The sequence below is a fragment of the Bison bison genome, unplaced genomic scaffold (genome assembly GCF_000754665.1).
Source record: "Bison bison bison isolate TAMUID 2011002044 unplaced genomic scaffold, Bison_UMD1.0 scf7180017864249, whole genome shotgun sequence".
In the NCBI taxonomy this organism is placed as follows: Eukaryota; Metazoa; Chordata; class Mammalia; order Artiodactyla; family Bovidae; genus Bison; species Bison bison.
In genome coordinates this window covers 569,830-586,136 of record NW_011494821.1, presented here as the reverse complement: position 1 = coordinate 586,136, position 16,307 = coordinate 569,830, and the positions used below count along the sequence as shown (strand labels likewise).

The 16,307-nt window shown below is 51.7% G+C and overlaps 4 protein-coding genes across 10 annotated transcripts in view; 2 read left to right on the top strand and 2 right to left on the bottom strand.

Moving 5' to 3' along the window:
• Nucleotides 1-5,361, bottom strand: part of ZMYND15 (zinc finger, MYND-type containing 15) — a 5,773-nt gene extending 412 nt beyond the window's left edge. Inside the window, exons 1-14 of the mRNA XM_010847384.1 lie at nt 5,296-5,361; nt 4,249-4,863; nt 3,636-3,870; nt 3,390-3,545; nt 2,974-3,134; nt 2,306-2,458; nt 1,905-1,985; nt 1,652-1,768; nt 1,444-1,532; nt 1,258-1,356; nt 926-1,079; nt 785-843; nt 395-555; nt 1-34 (exon numbers count right to left, since the gene is read on the bottom strand). Coding sequence (XP_010845686.1) covers nt 1-34; nt 395-555; nt 785-843; nt 926-1,079; nt 1,258-1,356; nt 1,444-1,532; nt 1,652-1,768; nt 1,905-1,985; nt 2,306-2,458; nt 2,974-3,134; nt 3,390-3,545; nt 3,636-3,870; nt 4,249-4,834 — 2,085 coding nt within the window. The 5' untranslated portion in view covers nt 4,835-4,863; nt 5,296-5,361. The remainder of the gene's footprint in view (nt 35-394; nt 556-784; nt 844-925; nt 1,080-1,257; nt 1,357-1,443; nt 1,533-1,651; nt 1,769-1,904; nt 1,986-2,305; nt 2,459-2,973; nt 3,135-3,389; nt 3,546-3,635; nt 3,871-4,248; nt 4,864-5,295) is intronic.
• Nucleotides 5,334-9,451, top strand: CXCL16 (chemokine (C-X-C motif) ligand 16). The gene is made up of 5 exons (XM_010847386.1): nt 5,334-6,059; nt 6,402-6,540; nt 6,905-6,987; nt 8,318-8,725; nt 9,183-9,451. Exons 1-5 carry the CDS (start codon nt 5,993-5,995, stop codon nt 9,242-9,244), a joined length of 759 nt encoding a protein of 252 aa, XP_010845688.1. The 5' UTR covers nt 5,334-5,992; the 3' UTR covers nt 9,245-9,451.
• A 361-nt stretch (nt 9,452-9,812) lies between these two features.
• MED11 (mediator complex subunit 11) lies at nt 9,813-11,682 on the bottom strand. Of its 2 annotated transcripts, none has more exons than XM_010847373.1 (3): nt 11,472-11,682; nt 11,184-11,314; nt 9,813-10,333 (listed from the first exon to the last, which is right to left on the bottom strand). In XM_010847373.1, exons 1-3 carry the CDS (start codon nt 11,578-11,580, stop codon nt 10,196-10,198), a joined length of 378 nt encoding a protein of 125 aa, XP_010845675.1. In that variant the 5' UTR covers nt 11,581-11,682; the 3' UTR covers nt 9,813-10,195. The 2 variants fall into 2 exon arrangements, with proteins under 2 accessions (XP_010845675.1, XP_010845676.1); XM_010847374.1 differs by having other exon boundaries at nt 9,816-10,333; nt 11,496-11,682.
• PELP1 (proline, glutamate and leucine rich protein 1) overlaps nt 11,587-16,307 on the top strand; it is a 51,181-nt gene continuing 46,460 nt past the window's right edge. The window contains exon 1 of one of the 6 annotated variants that reach the window (XM_010847376.1): nt 11,587-12,020. In XM_010847376.1, coding sequence (XP_010845678.1) covers nt 11,691-12,020 — 330 coding nt within the window. In that variant the 5' untranslated portion in view covers nt 11,587-11,690. The remainder of the gene's footprint in view (nt 12,021-16,307) is intronic. The other 5 variants (XM_010847375.1, XM_010847380.1, XM_010847377.1 and 2 more) reach the window with 5 other exon arrangements.

Sequence of the window (16,307 nt, the reverse complement as noted above, 5' to 3'; positions counted from 1 at the left end):
GTAGACCAAGTGGAAGATGAAAGCGTTGCAGTACCTGAGGGGGCGTGGCTCCATCAGGGGCGGGGCCAAGAGGCTGGGCTATTCCAAGGGGCGGGGGTTATAAATTCTACGTTCCCGGGGGGTGGGGTGGGGCTAGGCTTAGGGCTCCGTGGGCCAGCCAGGGTGTAATCAGGGCTATGTTTTGGTGGGTAGAGGACCAGGGATTGGAGAGATTTTGTGAGCTGGTTCTATAGAGGGGTGTGTGGGCGTTGTCGAGACCCTCCAGTGGGGGTCGTGAGGAGTGCGGGCGGAGGAAGCATAGGGTAGGGCTGGGCCAGGAGGGTCCCAGGACCATAGAGACGAGGGTTGAGGTGGGCTTTTCAGGATGAGCAGCCAGAGAGTACGAAGGCCTTACCAGGGCATGCAATTGTCTGCCGCTCTGAGGCGAAAGGGGGAGCGGAAAGGGTTGGGCTGTGGAGGGCTGGTCCCCCCTCCTGTGGCCACCGCCATGGTCTGGTCGTCCATCACACAGCCATACTCGCTGCTCTCGGTGAAGAAGGCCGGCACTCGGAGGGACTGGGGTGGGAGCGGGGTCTCAGACACTCACAGAAAAGCTCCCACCCCCATATACCTCCTGGGGACCCAGAGGACTGGGATGGGGAGAGGCACGAGGCAGACACAGGGGCCAGGAGAACCCGTGGGTGCACCCTATGTCTGTGGAGTAGATGATGGGGAAGAAAACACTTTTAGAAAATGAGGGACCGGGCGGCAGGTGAGAAAAGGTCTCTTTTGCCCCATCCCCCACCTGTAACCGGGGCAGCGAGCTCAGCCAAGTGTCCTTTAGTCCAAAGCCAGAGTTAAATCCTGCGGAGGGAAGGACAGCAGGGAGAAGCTAGCTTCCATGGCCTCCTCCCACCTTCTCCACCCTCCCACCCCCGGCTCTTACCGATGACCAAGTCAGGCTTGGGCCCCTGGAGCAGGTGGTAGGGCCTTGCAGACACCTTGATCTGCAGGTCTCTGCGGCCCCCCTTCTCCTTAGTCCCAGAGCTGAGCCGTGCTGATACACCAGAACCAGGGCGGACAGATACTTCAGGGCCATCCTGGGGAGTCAGAAGTGGGAGAGAGGCCAGTGGAAGTGATGGTGCTGGAAGACGTGTCAGGTAAGACAGGGGAGGGGAGGCAGGGATCAGAAGGGCACTGCCCAACCAGGATGAAAACAGAGGGACCAGGTCTGGAGACTGGGGTGGGGGACAGGGGGAGGGGGTATTCAACCCTCACCCTCTGCAGGGTAAAGTGCTGTTGGTCACTTTCGGGGGGCAGGCCGTCACCCACAAACTGCAGCTCCAGGGCCACATGGGGGAGCAAGACCAAGAGTTCCTGAAGGGCAGAGAGGACGAATCTGGGTCCCACCCTGTGTTCACCTCCACACCCAGACGCCCACCCTTCAGGCCTGGAGGGACTTACCCAAAACACCATGACAAGGTCAAACTCCTTCCCGGCCTCCACCACGTGGATTTTCAGTGACTGTTTGTTCTGGATGTTGAGCTCAGGGACTGGGTGATAAGCTAGCCACTTAAGAATATGGTCTCCTCCTCCCCTCCCTCCTGTCCCCTACCAGCCCCCTGGCCCCTCTGCTCCATGCAGTCCTCCCCCCTGCCTCAGCCCTCCTTACAGGACTGGGGCACCAGGTGGGTGATGACGTAGTACACAGTCAGTGGGTAGGTGAGGAGCACGGCCATGGGGGAGTCCAAGCTGAGGCCCCGCCACTTGTAGTAATCCTGCCACGAGCCTGGGGAGAGTGGGCTACTGGGGACCTGACCTCAGGCCCCCTCCAGTCTAACAGCCTCCTTTCTCAGTCCCCCAAGACCTCTGGCCCTGCAGATCACATCCCCACCCCTAGCTCCCTCAGGGCCCCTCTGGCTCACCAAAGAGGCCCCTGGGTGAATCTGGGGGCACTGGAGGCATCAGAGCTGGCCCATCCCCCTGGAGAGGCTGGTAAGGATCTCCTGTGAGGATAAAAGACGACGAGCCTGGTGTCAGGGAGATCACCACCTGGCTGCTTCCTTCTTCCAAAGGAGCTGTGTTCCCTGAGAGGACCTGGAGCTGCAGCAGGGGGCTGGGAAACTGCCTAGGGATGGGGCTTCTGGAGAGGGTGGGCAGGGGTGACTTTTCCGAGGGTTGGGGAGTGGCAGGCAGTGCCCTGGTGCTGGGGGTGGGGGTGTCTGCTGTGTACGTGGAGGGGTTATCTAGGATCTGGACAACTTTTTGATCTCCCCTGCTGCTCTCTAGTCTGAGGGACTCATGCCTGGAGAGAGGCCCCACGCACCATGGAGAAGAAGGCTGAGGGAGGGTGTGCTGCCCCTTGGGTGCCTGGGGGCGCCAGGGCCTGGAATCAGCATGCTGAACTGGGTCCAGTAGCCACGAGTGAGGCCGCGGGAGGCCAGGAAGGCCTCCTTGTTAAAAGTTTCACTGGTCACCTCTGGAGAAGGATGAGGGGAGGGGTTGAGGGCTCAGTGGCCAGGATTCCGGACTTGGGCTCACCTCAGCCTCTCCCCGGGACCCTGGGTCTGAGTCTGCTTCTAGTCAGGCAGAGAACTAACATTCCTGAGTGGCTACAGCATAGTCCACAGAAGCCATATGACAATTCCATGGGTTTTAATATTTGCTAATCTGCCTGTTTAACCGGTGAGGAAAAACTCTAAAAAGTAAAGTGATTTGTTTCAGGTTGCCAGCTTGTGAAACTGGGAAGCAAGTATTTGTATCTCTACTCCTGAATCCCCTAAGTTCTCTCAGGGACCTGGGCACTCAGTCCTCAGCTCCAAAGAGGCTATCTTCAGCCCCAGGGGTCTAGCTCCCAGCCCCAAATACCCAGCGCTCAGCTGTTACTCCAGGGATCAAGACTCTGAAATAACAGGCACTTAACCTTCAAGCCCAGGACCCTGTTCCAAAGACCTGGTTCCACTTCCCCCATCCATCCTGACCTCCTTATGGTACCTGCGGTGTAGGTAAAAGGCAGGGTTGCCAGTTCTCCAGCCCGCTCCATGAAGGCTGCAAGCCTTGGGCACCAAAATCGGTGGCTGACGTCATCTGGGCATCGCTTCCAGTCCGCACGGAGACAAGCCTCTCCACAGTACAAGACAGCACTGCACTGGGGGCTGGGGTTATAGGAGGTGGTGGGGTAGCCAGAATTAGTGTACGTAGGTCCCCTGTCTGCTGTCCATCTGTCCTGCAGCTGCCCATATGTCACTCAGTCTATTTGTACTCTCTTTGCCTATAACGGCATGGTATTTTTCCATCTTCTTGTTTCTCTATTCCTCATTCTGTCTGTCCTCAGTGTCCCCCACTAGCCTGCTTCCTCTCTGTTTGCCCGACTTTTCCTCCCCCTCACTCTGTCTTTGCAGGTTGCTCACCAGGGTGTCAGTTTCACTTCAAAGCTGTGCCTATGACAAACATGGCAGGTTCGAGCCCGAAGGGAGGCAAAGGTGAAGCCTGGCCGGGGACCCCATGTCCGCATCGGGGTCTTGGCTAACTTCACTCCCAGCCTTGGGACCAGATTCTCCAGCTCCCTGAATGAGGGTGGAGACAGCATCAGGTTGGGGGTGGGGCTCAGAAGCCCAGGCCCCTAGGCTTCCCCACCCTCTACCAGCTTTCTGTACCAATGCAGCTGGGCATCTCCCACAGTAAGCTGTCGGGGCTTTCGGGGGTCTCCGGAGCCCATGGGACAGACCATGCTGTGGCAGAGGAGAGCATAGGCTCGAGGAGCCAGGTTCTCAGCCCCTGAGCCCCTGCCGGTGCTCCCCTGTGCTCCTTCCATCAGCAGATCAATGCCCAGGATGATGCCATGTTCATCCGTCACCAGTAAGAGGCAGGAAAGGTGCAAGGGAGCAGCATCTGCGGAAGACAGGAAAAGTCGGGGGTGGAGGGGGAAGATTGTCAGGGGCAGGGTACCAAATCAGATACTCCTGGGGCTAGGAGAGGGAACTAGGTAGAGAGGGCAAGCCTCTTTGGAAGGGGACAGTGGCTCCACAGAACGAGCATTTGCCGCCAGGCATAAATGTGGGGGTGTGCTGTGGGAACTTCACATTTTTCTTGAGGTGTTAACTCTAGACTTCTGGAATTGTTTTTTCCTTTACTGCTTAAATGTTGGTGAAACTTAAAAAAAAATGTGGATCAATGAAAACACCTTTTCAGGCCAGCTTGGCCTGAGGCCCACCCATGTGTGACTCCTAACTGCGCTCTGAGGGGGCCAGCGGCGTACTGGGTTCTTACCACCTCTCCGCCCCGTCCTCCTCTCGGGCCCCGGCCCATCTTCTGCCCTGTCTTCTTTGCCATCCTCGCCACCTCCAGCCTCCTGCTTGGCCTCCTCTGGCTCCCCTGGAGGGGTGGCTTCCCGGGGGGGCTCCCTGCTGCCAGGGGCCGGCTCCCCATCCTCCTCCGTTTCTACCTTTTTGGTGCCGGCACCCTCCTCCTCTCCATTCTCTTCTTCTTCCTCCTCCTCCTCCTCCTCCTCTCCTTCTTCCCCTTCCTCCAGGCTGACAAAGCTGACGTAGGGACTTAGGTCTCTCAGGTGGAGTGGGGGCTCATCTCCCAGCAGCCGGGCAGCCCCCAGGCCTGGTCCAGGGCCTGGCTCTGCCCCTTGCCCCAGGCTGATGCCCACACTACGGTTGGGCAAGACGTGGAGCACCCAAAGGGCTGGGTCCTGGGGCAACCTTCTGATCTGAGCCTCCAGCTGCCGCCAGCGACCCTCAAGGCTGGTCCCTACAGCCCCGCGCTCTGCCACGAACTTGCGGAACCAGCCAAAGAGGAGGGCAGCAAAATCAAGGAATTCATCCCGGTATCCAGACACAAACTCCATGTCTTCAGGGGCACAGGGCCTGGGCCAGACTGAGCAGAAGGGATGTATGGTGAGGGAGAGGCACAGGGGACGGTGTGGGTTGGAGGGGTCCCTTAGGGTGGAATCTATGGATGGATGTTGGGAGCCAGAAAGGAGTTTTCAGGGCTGAGGATGCGAGTTCAGGATGAGAATGGGGGCCAGACTTGAAAGTGGGTGATTAGGGTTAAAAGTGAGTAGTCAGGCGGGAGATAGTATTTGGGGCTCCAAATCTGAGGCTCAAACCCTCAAAGGTAGGGATTGAATTAAATCGAGGATCGAAGTGGGAGAGGGTTAATCCTATGGGAAAGAGTTTTGGACTCGTTTGTGGGGTGTGGGAAGAGGGCATCAGAGGCAGGGCATTCCTTCGCCTTGGACCGGGTTAGGGTTGGCGGTGAACCCCAGTACACCTAGCCCCCGCCCCGGCCGCTCCACTACTCCAGTACCTGCAGCCGCCACCACTTTTCGAAGGTAAATACCTCGGGGTGCGGTGTGACGTCAGGCTGCCCGAGCCCACTGCCGGCTGCTCGGGTGGCCACGCCCCAAAGTCTTGCGCCGCGCGGAGGCACCCGGGTCAGTGTCTGCGCCGTGAAGCGCGTGGACTGGTGCTGACAGTCACTCCGCCCACGTGACTGGAGCCGGGTCAAAACGTGAATGCCTCTCTAAGACGCAGGTCACGGACTGAGCTGCGGAGGGCAGGCGGGCGGTGCTGGCATCTCTGGGTCAGACGAATCGGCCCAGGGGGCAGTGCTGCCATCCAGCCGCGCCTAGCCGTGCACCTTGGGCTTCCTTTCGCTTTCTCTTTCCTTCTTCAATCATTCCTGGCTACCGACTCGACGGGGCTCTGGGCTGGGTGCGGGGGTGCTGGCGGAGGAACTCCACCTCCCGGAGTTTCCCCGCCTCCCCCAGGCCTGTGATCACGCGGTTGCGATGGGACTGTCGATTTGAGACGGTGAGGACGCCGGGAGGGACGCGCCGCCCCCTCGCGACCTGCCTTGGCCGGCGGGGCCCCGGCGCCGACGACCGCCGTGTCCCTCGGAATCATAGGCGAAGCAGGAGAAGGAAGCGAAAGCCATTGAGAAACCGGCTGGTCATCAGGCTCCGGAGAACGTCGGGGAGTCAGACAGAACGCGGCGGGCTGAGATGATGCTGGGCCGGACATCCCAGTTACTCTTGGTCCTACTGTTTATAGCTTATGCCACTACTTTAGGTTTGTCGGAGGCCCGGAGCCCCGAATCCGGGGAAGGAAATGGGCGGGAGGCACTAGCGCCGCTGGGTTGAGTTGAGTAAGTGGGGAGCCAGGGTCCCCAAGGCAGCCGGGGGCAGGGGGAGGGCCAGCTGCCTGGGCTTGGGGATGGGCTGGGGAACACCTGGGTCCAGGTGTGATTATGGACATATTTGGGGAGAGTGAAGCGTGGGTCGAGCCGGGATCGGGGCTCAGATCCTGGGGTCTAGGGGAGACACTGTAGTGAGGCTGTGGGTTGAAGTCTTAGTAGCAGCTGCATGAGCCCCTTGAACCGGGGCCTGTGCAAACCACTTCCATCCCGCTCAGGCAATGGCAACGAAGGCAGCAAGGTTGGGAGTTGTCCCTGCGATCGTACAGTCTCTTCCCATTCCCCCCCAAACGAGGATTTCATGAGACATCTCCGAAAATACCTGAAAGCATATCAGCGCTGTTTTTCCTACGTCAGGTAATGTCACCACCCACCCCGGGAGGGCTGCGCGGGGAGGTGGGGGGGCCCTCCCCGTCCCCCCGCCCTTCAGGATCCGCGGGGGCCCCCCCTCTCCCCCGCCCTTCAGGATCCTCTGGTCAAACTCGATCTCCTTCTGGGAGGACGTCTCGCCCCTGCCCCACTCCTCTCGGTCACGTTCGCCCTAATTCGTTGCACCTTCAGTTTCCCTTTTCCCCTGTCCCACCTACCTGGAATTTCCCAGTCCCAGCAGAAACTGCTGAAGCTCGGGAGTGACCTCACTTCTTTGGAACCAGGAAAGAGCTGAGAATGGCAGGGGTGGGGCAGAGAGTGGGGACACATCTGAGACCAGGTCGTTCCTCAGGTTCCAGCTACCCCTCAAAAATGTATGTGGAGGCAGCACTGACGGCTGGGTTCAGGAGCTGATGCACTGCTTTGACAGTGGAGGTGAGAGCTTCCCCCTCCTCCCCAGGCCCTGTCCCCAGGGCACCTGTGCGTCCACCTTACACCCTTCTTTGCCTCAGCCCTTTCTTCTTCAGTATACTTTGACTTAAGTTCCTCTTTACCATAAACCCTTCACCATCACTTCATGATTTTTGCCGATACATCCTATCACTGTGCATTTACTTAATGTTGTTCTTGAAATCAAGGCACTATTTTTATGTTCCGGTATTTTGTGGTGGAGGCTTCCCCGGTGGCTCAGGGGTAGAGAATCTACCTGCCAGCGGAGGAGATAGTGGGTTCTATCCTTGGGTTGGAAAGATCCCCTGCAGAAGGAGAGGGCACTCTTGACTGGGAAATCCCATGGACAGAGGAGCCTTAGGGGCTAAAGTCCATGGAGCTGCAAAAGAGTCAGACATTACTTGATGACTAAACAACAACAAGAACGATTTTATTATGGAAATTTGAAGACATGTACAAAAGTTGAAAGATTTGTCCAGTGAACATCCATATAACTACCACCTAATTCTATAATGTTTGATTTCTATATTTGATGTATTTTACATATGTCCATAATAAAGCAAATATATTTTATATTTTACAATATCGAGTTTAAGGCATTTTAACTATATTTGCTTTATTGCCCACCCATCTGTCTATGCATCCCTCTATCCCTCATTGATCTGCCTAATATCTTTTTGGTACACTTCCAAGTAAGTTGCAGGCTCGACTATACTTTATTCCCAGACATTTCACCATGTATATTATTAAGGAGAGTTCTGTATTTTATTGTTCCTTTGAGGTAAAATTTTAAAACAATGAAATGAGTAAATAAGTGTATACAGCCACTTTTGAAAAACTTAATGGCAACTTGTCCTAAGCAGGAACACCTGTGAAGTCACAAATTTGATATGCTGGTTGTATTTTACTCCTAAAATAAATACACAACCATTAAGACACCAAGTGTTCTTCCAGGTACCAGCACTTAACTGATTTCTTTTACTCTTCCTCGCTACTCTGGTCTTTGTTACTAAAATTATCCCTAAGTTACAGCTAAAAGAAATGAACCCCAGAGAGGTTAGGTGACAAGGGGCAAGGTCACAGCTATTTTGTAGCAGAGTCTGGGTTCCAACCCGGGTGTCCTGACTTCTCAGGATTGCCTCAGGGGTTCCATGTTGTAGTTGCTCACTTCCATCTCCCCATATTCTCCCTCTACCCTCCTTTCCTGGGCTTCAGCTGTTCCCTTGATGTTCTCCTTGACCGGCTACCCTGCCCTCTGTCTAGTTCTTCACCTTGTCACCTCGTAGCCCTGATCCCTCACTTCTTGCTTCTTCAGAATGTGGACATGCTCAACCTAGGGTGGTGGATGCACCTCTTCACAGAACCCAGCTTCCCGAGCCCACAGAAGCGGCACCGTCAGACACAGCCACCACTTCCCAGACGTATCTGCCATCCACCTTGCAGCGTACCCAGCAACCCACCCCTCTGGAAGGAGCACTGTCCTTGGACAGCAAGCTCATCCCCACCCATGAAACTACCACTTACACTTCAGGCCACAGTCTGGGGGCAGAGCCTGAGGCTAAGGAGAACCAGAAGCAGCTGAAAGAAAACAGGGGTCCTCAGGCTGGGACATCAGCCACGGTCCCTGTGCTGTCCCTCTTGGCCATCGTTTTCATCCTCGCTGGAGTCCTACTCTACGTGGTGTGCAAGCGGAGGAAGAATCAGCTCCTACAGTATCCCCCAGGTAAACTGGGCTTCTGAACCCCTCCTCCAGGGACCCAGAGCCTCCCTGGCAGGGATTCTGTCAGCAGCAGCTCCCAGGCAGACCCAGAGACAAATACAGATGATACCTGCACCACTGACCACAGGCGATGAGTGAAGAGTTAGCCCGACTACAGAGTGGGGAGGGAGGGACGCCATCATAGGCCCGGGGACCAGCCCTCGAAGTCAGGCAGTGCTTGGAGCAACATCAAGATGGCAGCTAGAGCAGACTAGTGGGAGATGAAGCTGTGGAGGAAGGTGGGAGCCATTCATTCAATTCACAGATCTTTACTGTTGAGCACCTGCTGTGTACCTGGTCTATAGCTAATGTTCTAGACTCTGATTCCCCAGTTTAAGCTGTCACCTCTTGCCCCCCCTGATACCCTGCCCAGCTTCCCTTGATCTCAGAGCTCATCTGTTAATTTCTGTATCTTTTCCAGATCTTGCAGCTTCATTATATACCTGCAGCAGACGAACCAGGGCAGAGAATGGAACCTTGTGAGGGCAGATTGTGATTTATTCAGCATGAATTAATATACTAGAACAATTTTTGGTAGACACTGTACTTATTGGTCAGTGTTTAATTCACAACTAACCAGCTATTGACCTCCCTTAGACTTTTCTTCTGTTCTTTTGGATTTTTTCTATACCATGATATAAAATTGCTGTTTATGTCTTGTATAAATTCCATATTTTTTAACTACTAAAACTTATTTTTATAATTTTTGGCTCTTCTTTCTGCAGACATGGGTCTTATGCCCTTGCCCCCTAATCATGCCTGATTCTTGGCTTCAGCTTCTCTGCTGATGGCCACCTGGCATCTTCCCCCTCAACATGTCCTCCCAACCCCTACCAGCCTCCATATCCCATGACCCATATATCTTGCTCTTGTCACTTCACACCACACCAGTGTTCCTCCCTAGCTTCCACCCTCTCTTGCTTTGTGCCCCAACCCCACAGTAAAGGCCTGGGCTTTTCTACCCTCCCTCCTCAGCAGCTGCCATGCAGCCTAGTTTTACTTCCTCAACCCCTTACATCACCATATATGCCCCAATGAGAGTCTGAACTCCTTGTTTTGGTGTTATTATTTTTATTAGGAAAACCCTTAGTTCTCATTTTGTCTTTTTCAGTGAACCAAAAATGTGTCTTCCTTGGTCCAAGTCTGCGGGAAGCCTGGGGCAGAGACATGAGGAAGTGGGTTGGGTGTCTAAGTCTCCATCTCCTATCTGAGCTTGTCCGTACTCAGTGAAGTGCATGGCAGGAGCAACCTGCTGGAGGAGCCAGGGCACAGCTGTGCATGGGCTTGGTCTCTTAAGTCTCTTCCTTCCCACCTTCTGCACCCTTGTCCTCATGGCCTCTGACCAGTACGGCAGGTACAGGGCAGCCCACACTCTCCAGATTCTGTTCTGGGGTATATGTGGAGCTCTCCCTCCAAGCTGTTCACCTGCTTGGCCTAGTTCTCCAGCATCTGCTCACAGGTTCGGGCCACCTCACTGAGCTTGAGGCGAGCATAGTCCACTCGCTTCAGGGCCATTTGACAGTCCTTCCTCGAAGAGTAGCTGGAGCCCTCGTGGGGCTGCCCTGTGGCCACCTACAGGAGATTCAGATTTATCAGTGAAGCACCCCTTCCCTCACCCATCTCCCCAACAAGTCATCAGGTCTTTTGCCTCATTTCTTCCCTGAGTTTGAATTTGCTATGCCAGATGGTTAGCTGGACTACCTAGGGCACATCAATGAACTTCTATTAACTTCTATTAACCTCCTTTGTAAAGTGGGGATGACTGTAACTACTTCCTAGAGTTGTTATGGGCTTCCCTCATGGCTCACATGGTAAAGAATCTGCCTGCAATGCAGGAGACCCGGGTTCAATCCCTGGGTCGGGAAAATCCCCTGGACAATGGAATGGCTACCCACTCCAGTATTCTTGCCTGGGAAATTCCATGGACAAAGGAGCCTGGCGGGCTATAGTCCACAGGGTCACAAAGAGTTGGACACGACTGAGAGACTAACAGTTTCACTTTTCAGAGTTGTTATAGAATTAGATAATGCAGAATGTCTAGCACACTGTAAAAGTTTAGTAAATGGTGCTTCCTGTTGTAATAACCTCAGAGCCCTTTCAGTCCTGTTCCTTTTCTCGTGAGGTAGCCATCTGGGGCACTATACACTTGAGGTCAGGTCAAATGTCTAAGGGCAAATCCTATAACTTTCCTATTGTTTAGATGCCCTCTCCCAGAACTTTCCCATCCACTGGCTCATGTGATGCAACTCAGTGACACGGGAAACCTGTCCTGGAAGGGAGGGATGCTGCCAGGATCGACGGGCTTGCTGGGTAGGGCTGATCTTGGTTGGCTCCGGGGACCAAAGCTGTTCCCTGGACTCTTGAAGAATAAGGCTAAGGCAGAGAGCTGGGGTGCGAGCGTAGCAGGTCCCACGACACACACCTGAGTGAGATAGCGGATCTGAGCCGACAGCTCCGCCTCCACGTGCTGCACCGACGCGGTGAAGGCCGCTGCCTGTCGGTCTAAGAGCCTCTCGTTGGTTTTTTCCTTGGACAGTTCCAAGATCACGGTACCTGCCAGAGTGGAGAGCGCGCGGGGCTATCCGGAGACAGCCAGTATAACCCCGCCCCAGGGCCAGCCCCACCCACCCCTACACCCAGTTAGGATCCCTTCCAACCCCACTTGGTCCGCGCATGTGCAAGCGGTCGCGCTTGCTCTCGCGCCCGTTACCCTTCTCGTCGTCGTATCCCGAACCTGCATTCTGAAGAATGGCTCCAATTTCTCTTTCGATGTCTTCCAGGGCGCGTAGTCGCTCGTTCGCCAGGCTGTAGGTAGCCATCGTTACTCTGGGGTTTTCTTTTGCGAAATACTACCGAAAAACGCCCGGAAGTGACCGTCGGTTTGCGCCTGCGCAGAGGGCGCACCTTAGCCAACACTACAGTTCCCAGGATGCTCAGCGTGGCCTTTCCCTTCTCGTTTCACCTGGTGAACTACAACTCCCAGGGTCTCCTGCGCATGCTCGCTGCGCGACCCCACCGCGTGACCACCTGTGGTAAGACGGAGTATCGAAAATTTCCCCAGTCTAAGGCCATTCAGACCTGTCCACCTTCACTACACTGTTGTGGTCTGTTTAATTTCTTCTACAAGAATTTCTTGAGCGTCTGCGGGGTGCTGGGTGATGATGGTAGGACCTCTGGGGTATTACAGACTGGACAGCCATGGACCCTCTATCTGCCTATCCCACTCCGCCACCTATCGGGGTCCGGGGAAAACGACTTGGTGAGTGTGACATTCGCCGTAGTGCTTCCCTCTGACCGGGAGCTCCGCTAAAAACGGACTGTCAATATATTATGAGGTGCTTACTCCTGTCAGCCGTTTCCCTCTCTGATTGCTTATTATGTGGTTGGCTCTGGGGATACAAAGGTGAGTGAGGTGGCCTCTCACGTGTGAGTGGATAGGTGCTTTATTAGGGATACGCCCAGGGTGTATCTCTAGGAACAGAGAAAGGATTCTAGGAGGAAATGTTGCTTGAACTGAATCTGGGGGGTTGACCAGGTGGCTGAGAGGTTGGAGTGGAAAAGGGAAAGCCACAGTAAGTGCGTAGTGCTGTGAGGGGCCGACACATTGTAAGTCCAATAAGTTTGACTGGAATGAACGCAGTGTGGTTTGTGGCTAGGTGTGACTGGAGAGACCGCAGTGGGGAGCCAGACCAGAAAACGGCTTGCAAGCTAAGGAATTTGAACTTTATTTTGAAGGCATTTGGGAGCGGTTGAAAGGTTTTCAAGAAGTGAATTCTGACCAGCTTTATCTTTCAGGAAAGATCAATCTTGACAGTTTATGGAAGGTTGAGGATGAAGCCAGTTTGGCCAGGGTTAGCAAGCGAGTGGAGGGTTTTAGTTAAATTTGAGGTATCTAGCATTTAACTTCACTCTTTTTCTAAATCCTAAGAAGATAACAATAAGGGGATTTAAGAAAGGGGTCAAGGAAAGAGAGGAGTTATTAATAATAGCAAAACTTTCAATAGAAACTGGAAAGCAGAAGGTCATATGGTTAACTAAACCAGCAGTGAAGAAAGCTTAGAAGCAACTTGATGTACCCCTAAATCAATGGCATTACAGTACAGCTGGGCTGTCAGTCAGTTCAGTCGCTCAGTCCTGTCAAACTCTTCCACCCCATCGACTGCAGCGTGCCAGGCCTCTCTGTCCATCACCAACTCCCGGGGTTTACTCAAACTCATGTCTATTTAGTCAATGATGCCATCCAACCATCTCATCTTCTGTCGTCCCCTTCTTCTGCCTTCAGTCTTTCCCAGTGTCAGGGTCTTTTCCAATGAGTCAGTTCTTCACATCAGGTAGCCAAAGTATTGGAGTTTCAGCTTCAGCATCAGTGCTTCCAATGAATATTCAGTACTGATTTCCTTTAGGATGGACTGGTTGGATCTCCTTGCTGTCCAAGAGACTCTCAAGAGTCTTTTCTGACACCACAGTTCAAAAGCATCAGTTCTGCACTCAGCTTTCTTTATAGTCCAACTCTCACATCCATACATGACTACTGGAAAAACCATAGCTTTGACTAGACAGACCTTTGTTGGCAAAGTAATGTCTCTGGTTTTAATAAGCTGTTTAGGTTGGTAATACCTTTTCTTCCAAGGAGCAAGTGTCTTTTAATTTCATGGCTTCAGTCACCATCTTCAGTGGTTTTGGAGCCCCCCAAAATAAAGTCTGCGACTATATCCATTGTTTCCCCATTTATTTGCCGTGGAGTGATGGGACCAGATGCCATTATCTTAGTTTTCTGAATGTTGAGTTTTAAGCCAACTTTTTCACTCTCCTCTTTCACTTTCATCAAGAGGCTCTTTAGTTCTTCTTCGCTTTCTGCCATAAGTGTGGTGTCATCTGCATATCTGGGGTTATTGATATTTCTCCCAGCAATCTTGATTCCAGCTTGTGCTTCCTCCAGCCCAGCGTTTCTCATGATGTACTCTGCATATAAGTTAAATAAGCAGGGTGACAATATACAGCCTTGACGTACTCCTTTTCCTGTTTGGAACCAGTCTGTTGTTCCATGACCAGTTTGAACTCTTGTTTCTTGACCTGCATACAGATTTTTCAGGAGGCAGATAAGGTGGTCTGATATTCCCATCTCTTTAAGAATTTTCCACAGTTCGTTGTGATCCACAATAAACTTTGGCTTTGGCATAATCAGTAAAGCAGAAATAGATGCTTTTCTGGAACTCTCTTGCTTTTTCGATGATCCACCGGATGTTGGCAATTTGATCTCTGGTTCCTCTGCCTTTTCTAAATCAAGCTTGAACATCTGGAAGTTCACGGTTCATGTATTGTTGAAGCCTAGCTTGGAGAATTTTGAACATTACTTTGCCACCCTATGAGATGAGTGCAATTGTGCGGTAGTTTGAGCATTCTTTGGCATTGCCTTTCTTGGGGATTGGAATGAAAACTGACCTTTTCCAGTCCTGTGACCACTGCTGAGTTTCCAAATTTGCTGGCATATTGAGTGCAGCACTTTTGCAGCCTCATCTTTCAGGATTTGAAATAGCTCAACTGGAATTCCATCACCTCCACTAGCTTTGTTCTTAGTGATGCTTCCTAAGGCCCACTTGACTTCACATTCTAGGATGTCTGGCTCTAGGTGAGTGATGACACCATTATGGTTATCTGGGTCATGAAGATCTTTTTTGTACAGTTCTTCTGTGCATTCTTGCCACCTCTTCTTAATATGGTCTGCTTCTGTTAGGTCCATACTGTTTCTGTCCTTTATTGTGCCCATCTTTGCATGAAATGTCCCCTTGGGATCTCTAATTTTCTTGAAGAGATCTCTAGTTTTTCCCATTCTATTGTATTCCTCTATATTTTTGCCTTGATCACTGAGGAAGGCTTTCTTATCTCTCCTTGCTGTTCTTTGGAACTCTGCATTCAAATGGGTATATCTTTCCTTTTCTCCTTTGCCTTTCTCCTCTCTTCTTGTCATAGCTGTTTGTAAGGCCTCGTTAGACAACCATTTTGCCTTTTTGCACTTCTTTTTCTTGGGGATGGTCTTGCTTCTTGCTTCTTGCACAATGTCACAAACCTCCATCCATAGTTCTTCAGGCAGTCTGTATATCAGATCTAATCCCTTGAATCTATTTGTCACTTCCACTATATTGTTGTAAGGGATTTGATTTAGGTCATACCTGAATGGTCTACTGGTTTTCCATACTTTCTTCAATTTAAGTCTGAATTTGTCAATAAGGCGTTCATGATCTGAGCCACAGTCAGCTCCCAGTCTTGTTTTTGCTGACTATATAGAGCTTCTCCATCTTTGGCTGCAACGAATATAATCAATCTGATTTTGGTATTGACCATCTGGTGATGTCCATGTGTAGAGTCTTCTCTTGTGATGTTGGAAGAGGGTGTTTGCTATGACCAGTGCGTTCTCTTGGCAAAAGTCTGTTAGCCTTTGCCCTGCTTCATTCTGTACTCCAAGGCCAAATTTGCCCTTTACTCCAGGTCTCTCTTGACTTCCTACTTTTGCATTCCAGTCCCCTATAATGAAAAGACATCTTTTAGGGGTGTTAGTTCTAGAAGGTCTTGTAGTTCTTCATAGAACTGTTCAACTTCAGCTTCTTCAGCATTATTGGTTGGGGCATAGACTTGGATTACTGTGATATTGAATGGTTTGCTTTGGAAACGAACAGAGATCATTCTGTCGTTTTTGAGATTGCATCCAAGTACTGCATTTTGGACTCTCTTGTTGACTATGATGGCTACTCTATTTCTTCTAAGGGATTCTTGCCTACAGTAGTAGATATAATGATCATCTGAGTTAAATTCACCCATTCCAGTCCATTTTAGCTGGAATGTAGGTAGTACTAAAATTAGGAGGATTATTTGAAGTAACAAGGCTGTATATTGTCATCCTGCTTATTTAACTTATATGCAGAGTACATCATGAGAAACACTGGGCTGGAAGAAGCACAAGCTGGAATCAAGATTGCCCAGAGAAATATCAATAACCTCAGATATGCAGATGACACCACCCTTATGGCAGAAAGTGAAGAGGAACTAAAAAGCCTCTTGATGAAAATGAAAGAGGAGAGTGAAAAAGTTGGCTTAAAACTCAACATTCAGAAAACGAAGATCATGGCATCTGGTCCCATCACTTCATGGGAAATAGATGGGGAAACAGTGGAAACAGTGTCAGACTTTATTTTTTTGGGCTCCAAAATCACTGCACATGGTGATTGCAGCCATGAAATTAAAAGACACTTATTCCTTGAAAGGAAAGTTATGACCAACCTAGATAGCATATTCAAAAGCAGAGACATTACTTTGCCAACAAAGGTCTATCTAGTCAAGGCTATGGCTTTTCCAGTGGTCATGTATGTATGTGAGAGTTGGACTATAACGAAAGCTGAGCATCAAAGAATTGATGCTTTTGAACTGTGGTGTTGGAGAAGACTCTTGAGAGTCCCTTGGACTGCAAGGAGATCCAACCAGTCCATTCTGAAGGAGATCAGTCCTGGGTGTTCTTTGGAAGGACTGATGCTAAAGCTGAAACTCCAGTACT

What these genes read in the sequence shown, in the direction of transcription:
- CXCL16 (XM_010847386.1), top strand. Translation starts at nt 5,993, where the DNA reads ATGATGCTGGGCCGGACATCCCAGTTACTCTTGGTCCTACTGTTTATA. An exon ending in AGCTTATGCCACTACTTTAG is followed by an intron (nt 6,060 to 6,401) that starts GTTTGTCGGAGG and finishes CATCCCGCTCAG; the next exon opens with GCAATGGCAACGAAGGCAGC. An exon ending in CGCTGTTTTTCCTACGTCAG is followed by an intron (nt 6,541 to 6,904) that starts GTAATGTCACCA and finishes GTCGTTCCTCAG; the next exon opens with GTTCCAGCTACCCCTCAAAA.
- MED11 (XM_010847373.1), bottom strand. Translation starts at nt 11,580, where the DNA reads ATGGCTACCTACAGCCTGGCGAACGAGCGACTACGCGCCCTGGAAGAC. An exon ending in GGGATACGACGACGAGAAGG is followed by an intron (nt 11,315 to 11,471) that starts GTAACGGGCGCG and finishes CCACTCTGGCAG; the next exon opens with GTACCGTGATCTTGGAACTG. An exon ending in AGATCCGCTATCTCACTCAG is followed by an intron (nt 10,334 to 11,183) that starts GTGTGTGTCGTG and finishes AATCTCCTGTAG; the next exon opens with GTGGCCACAGGGCAGCCCCA.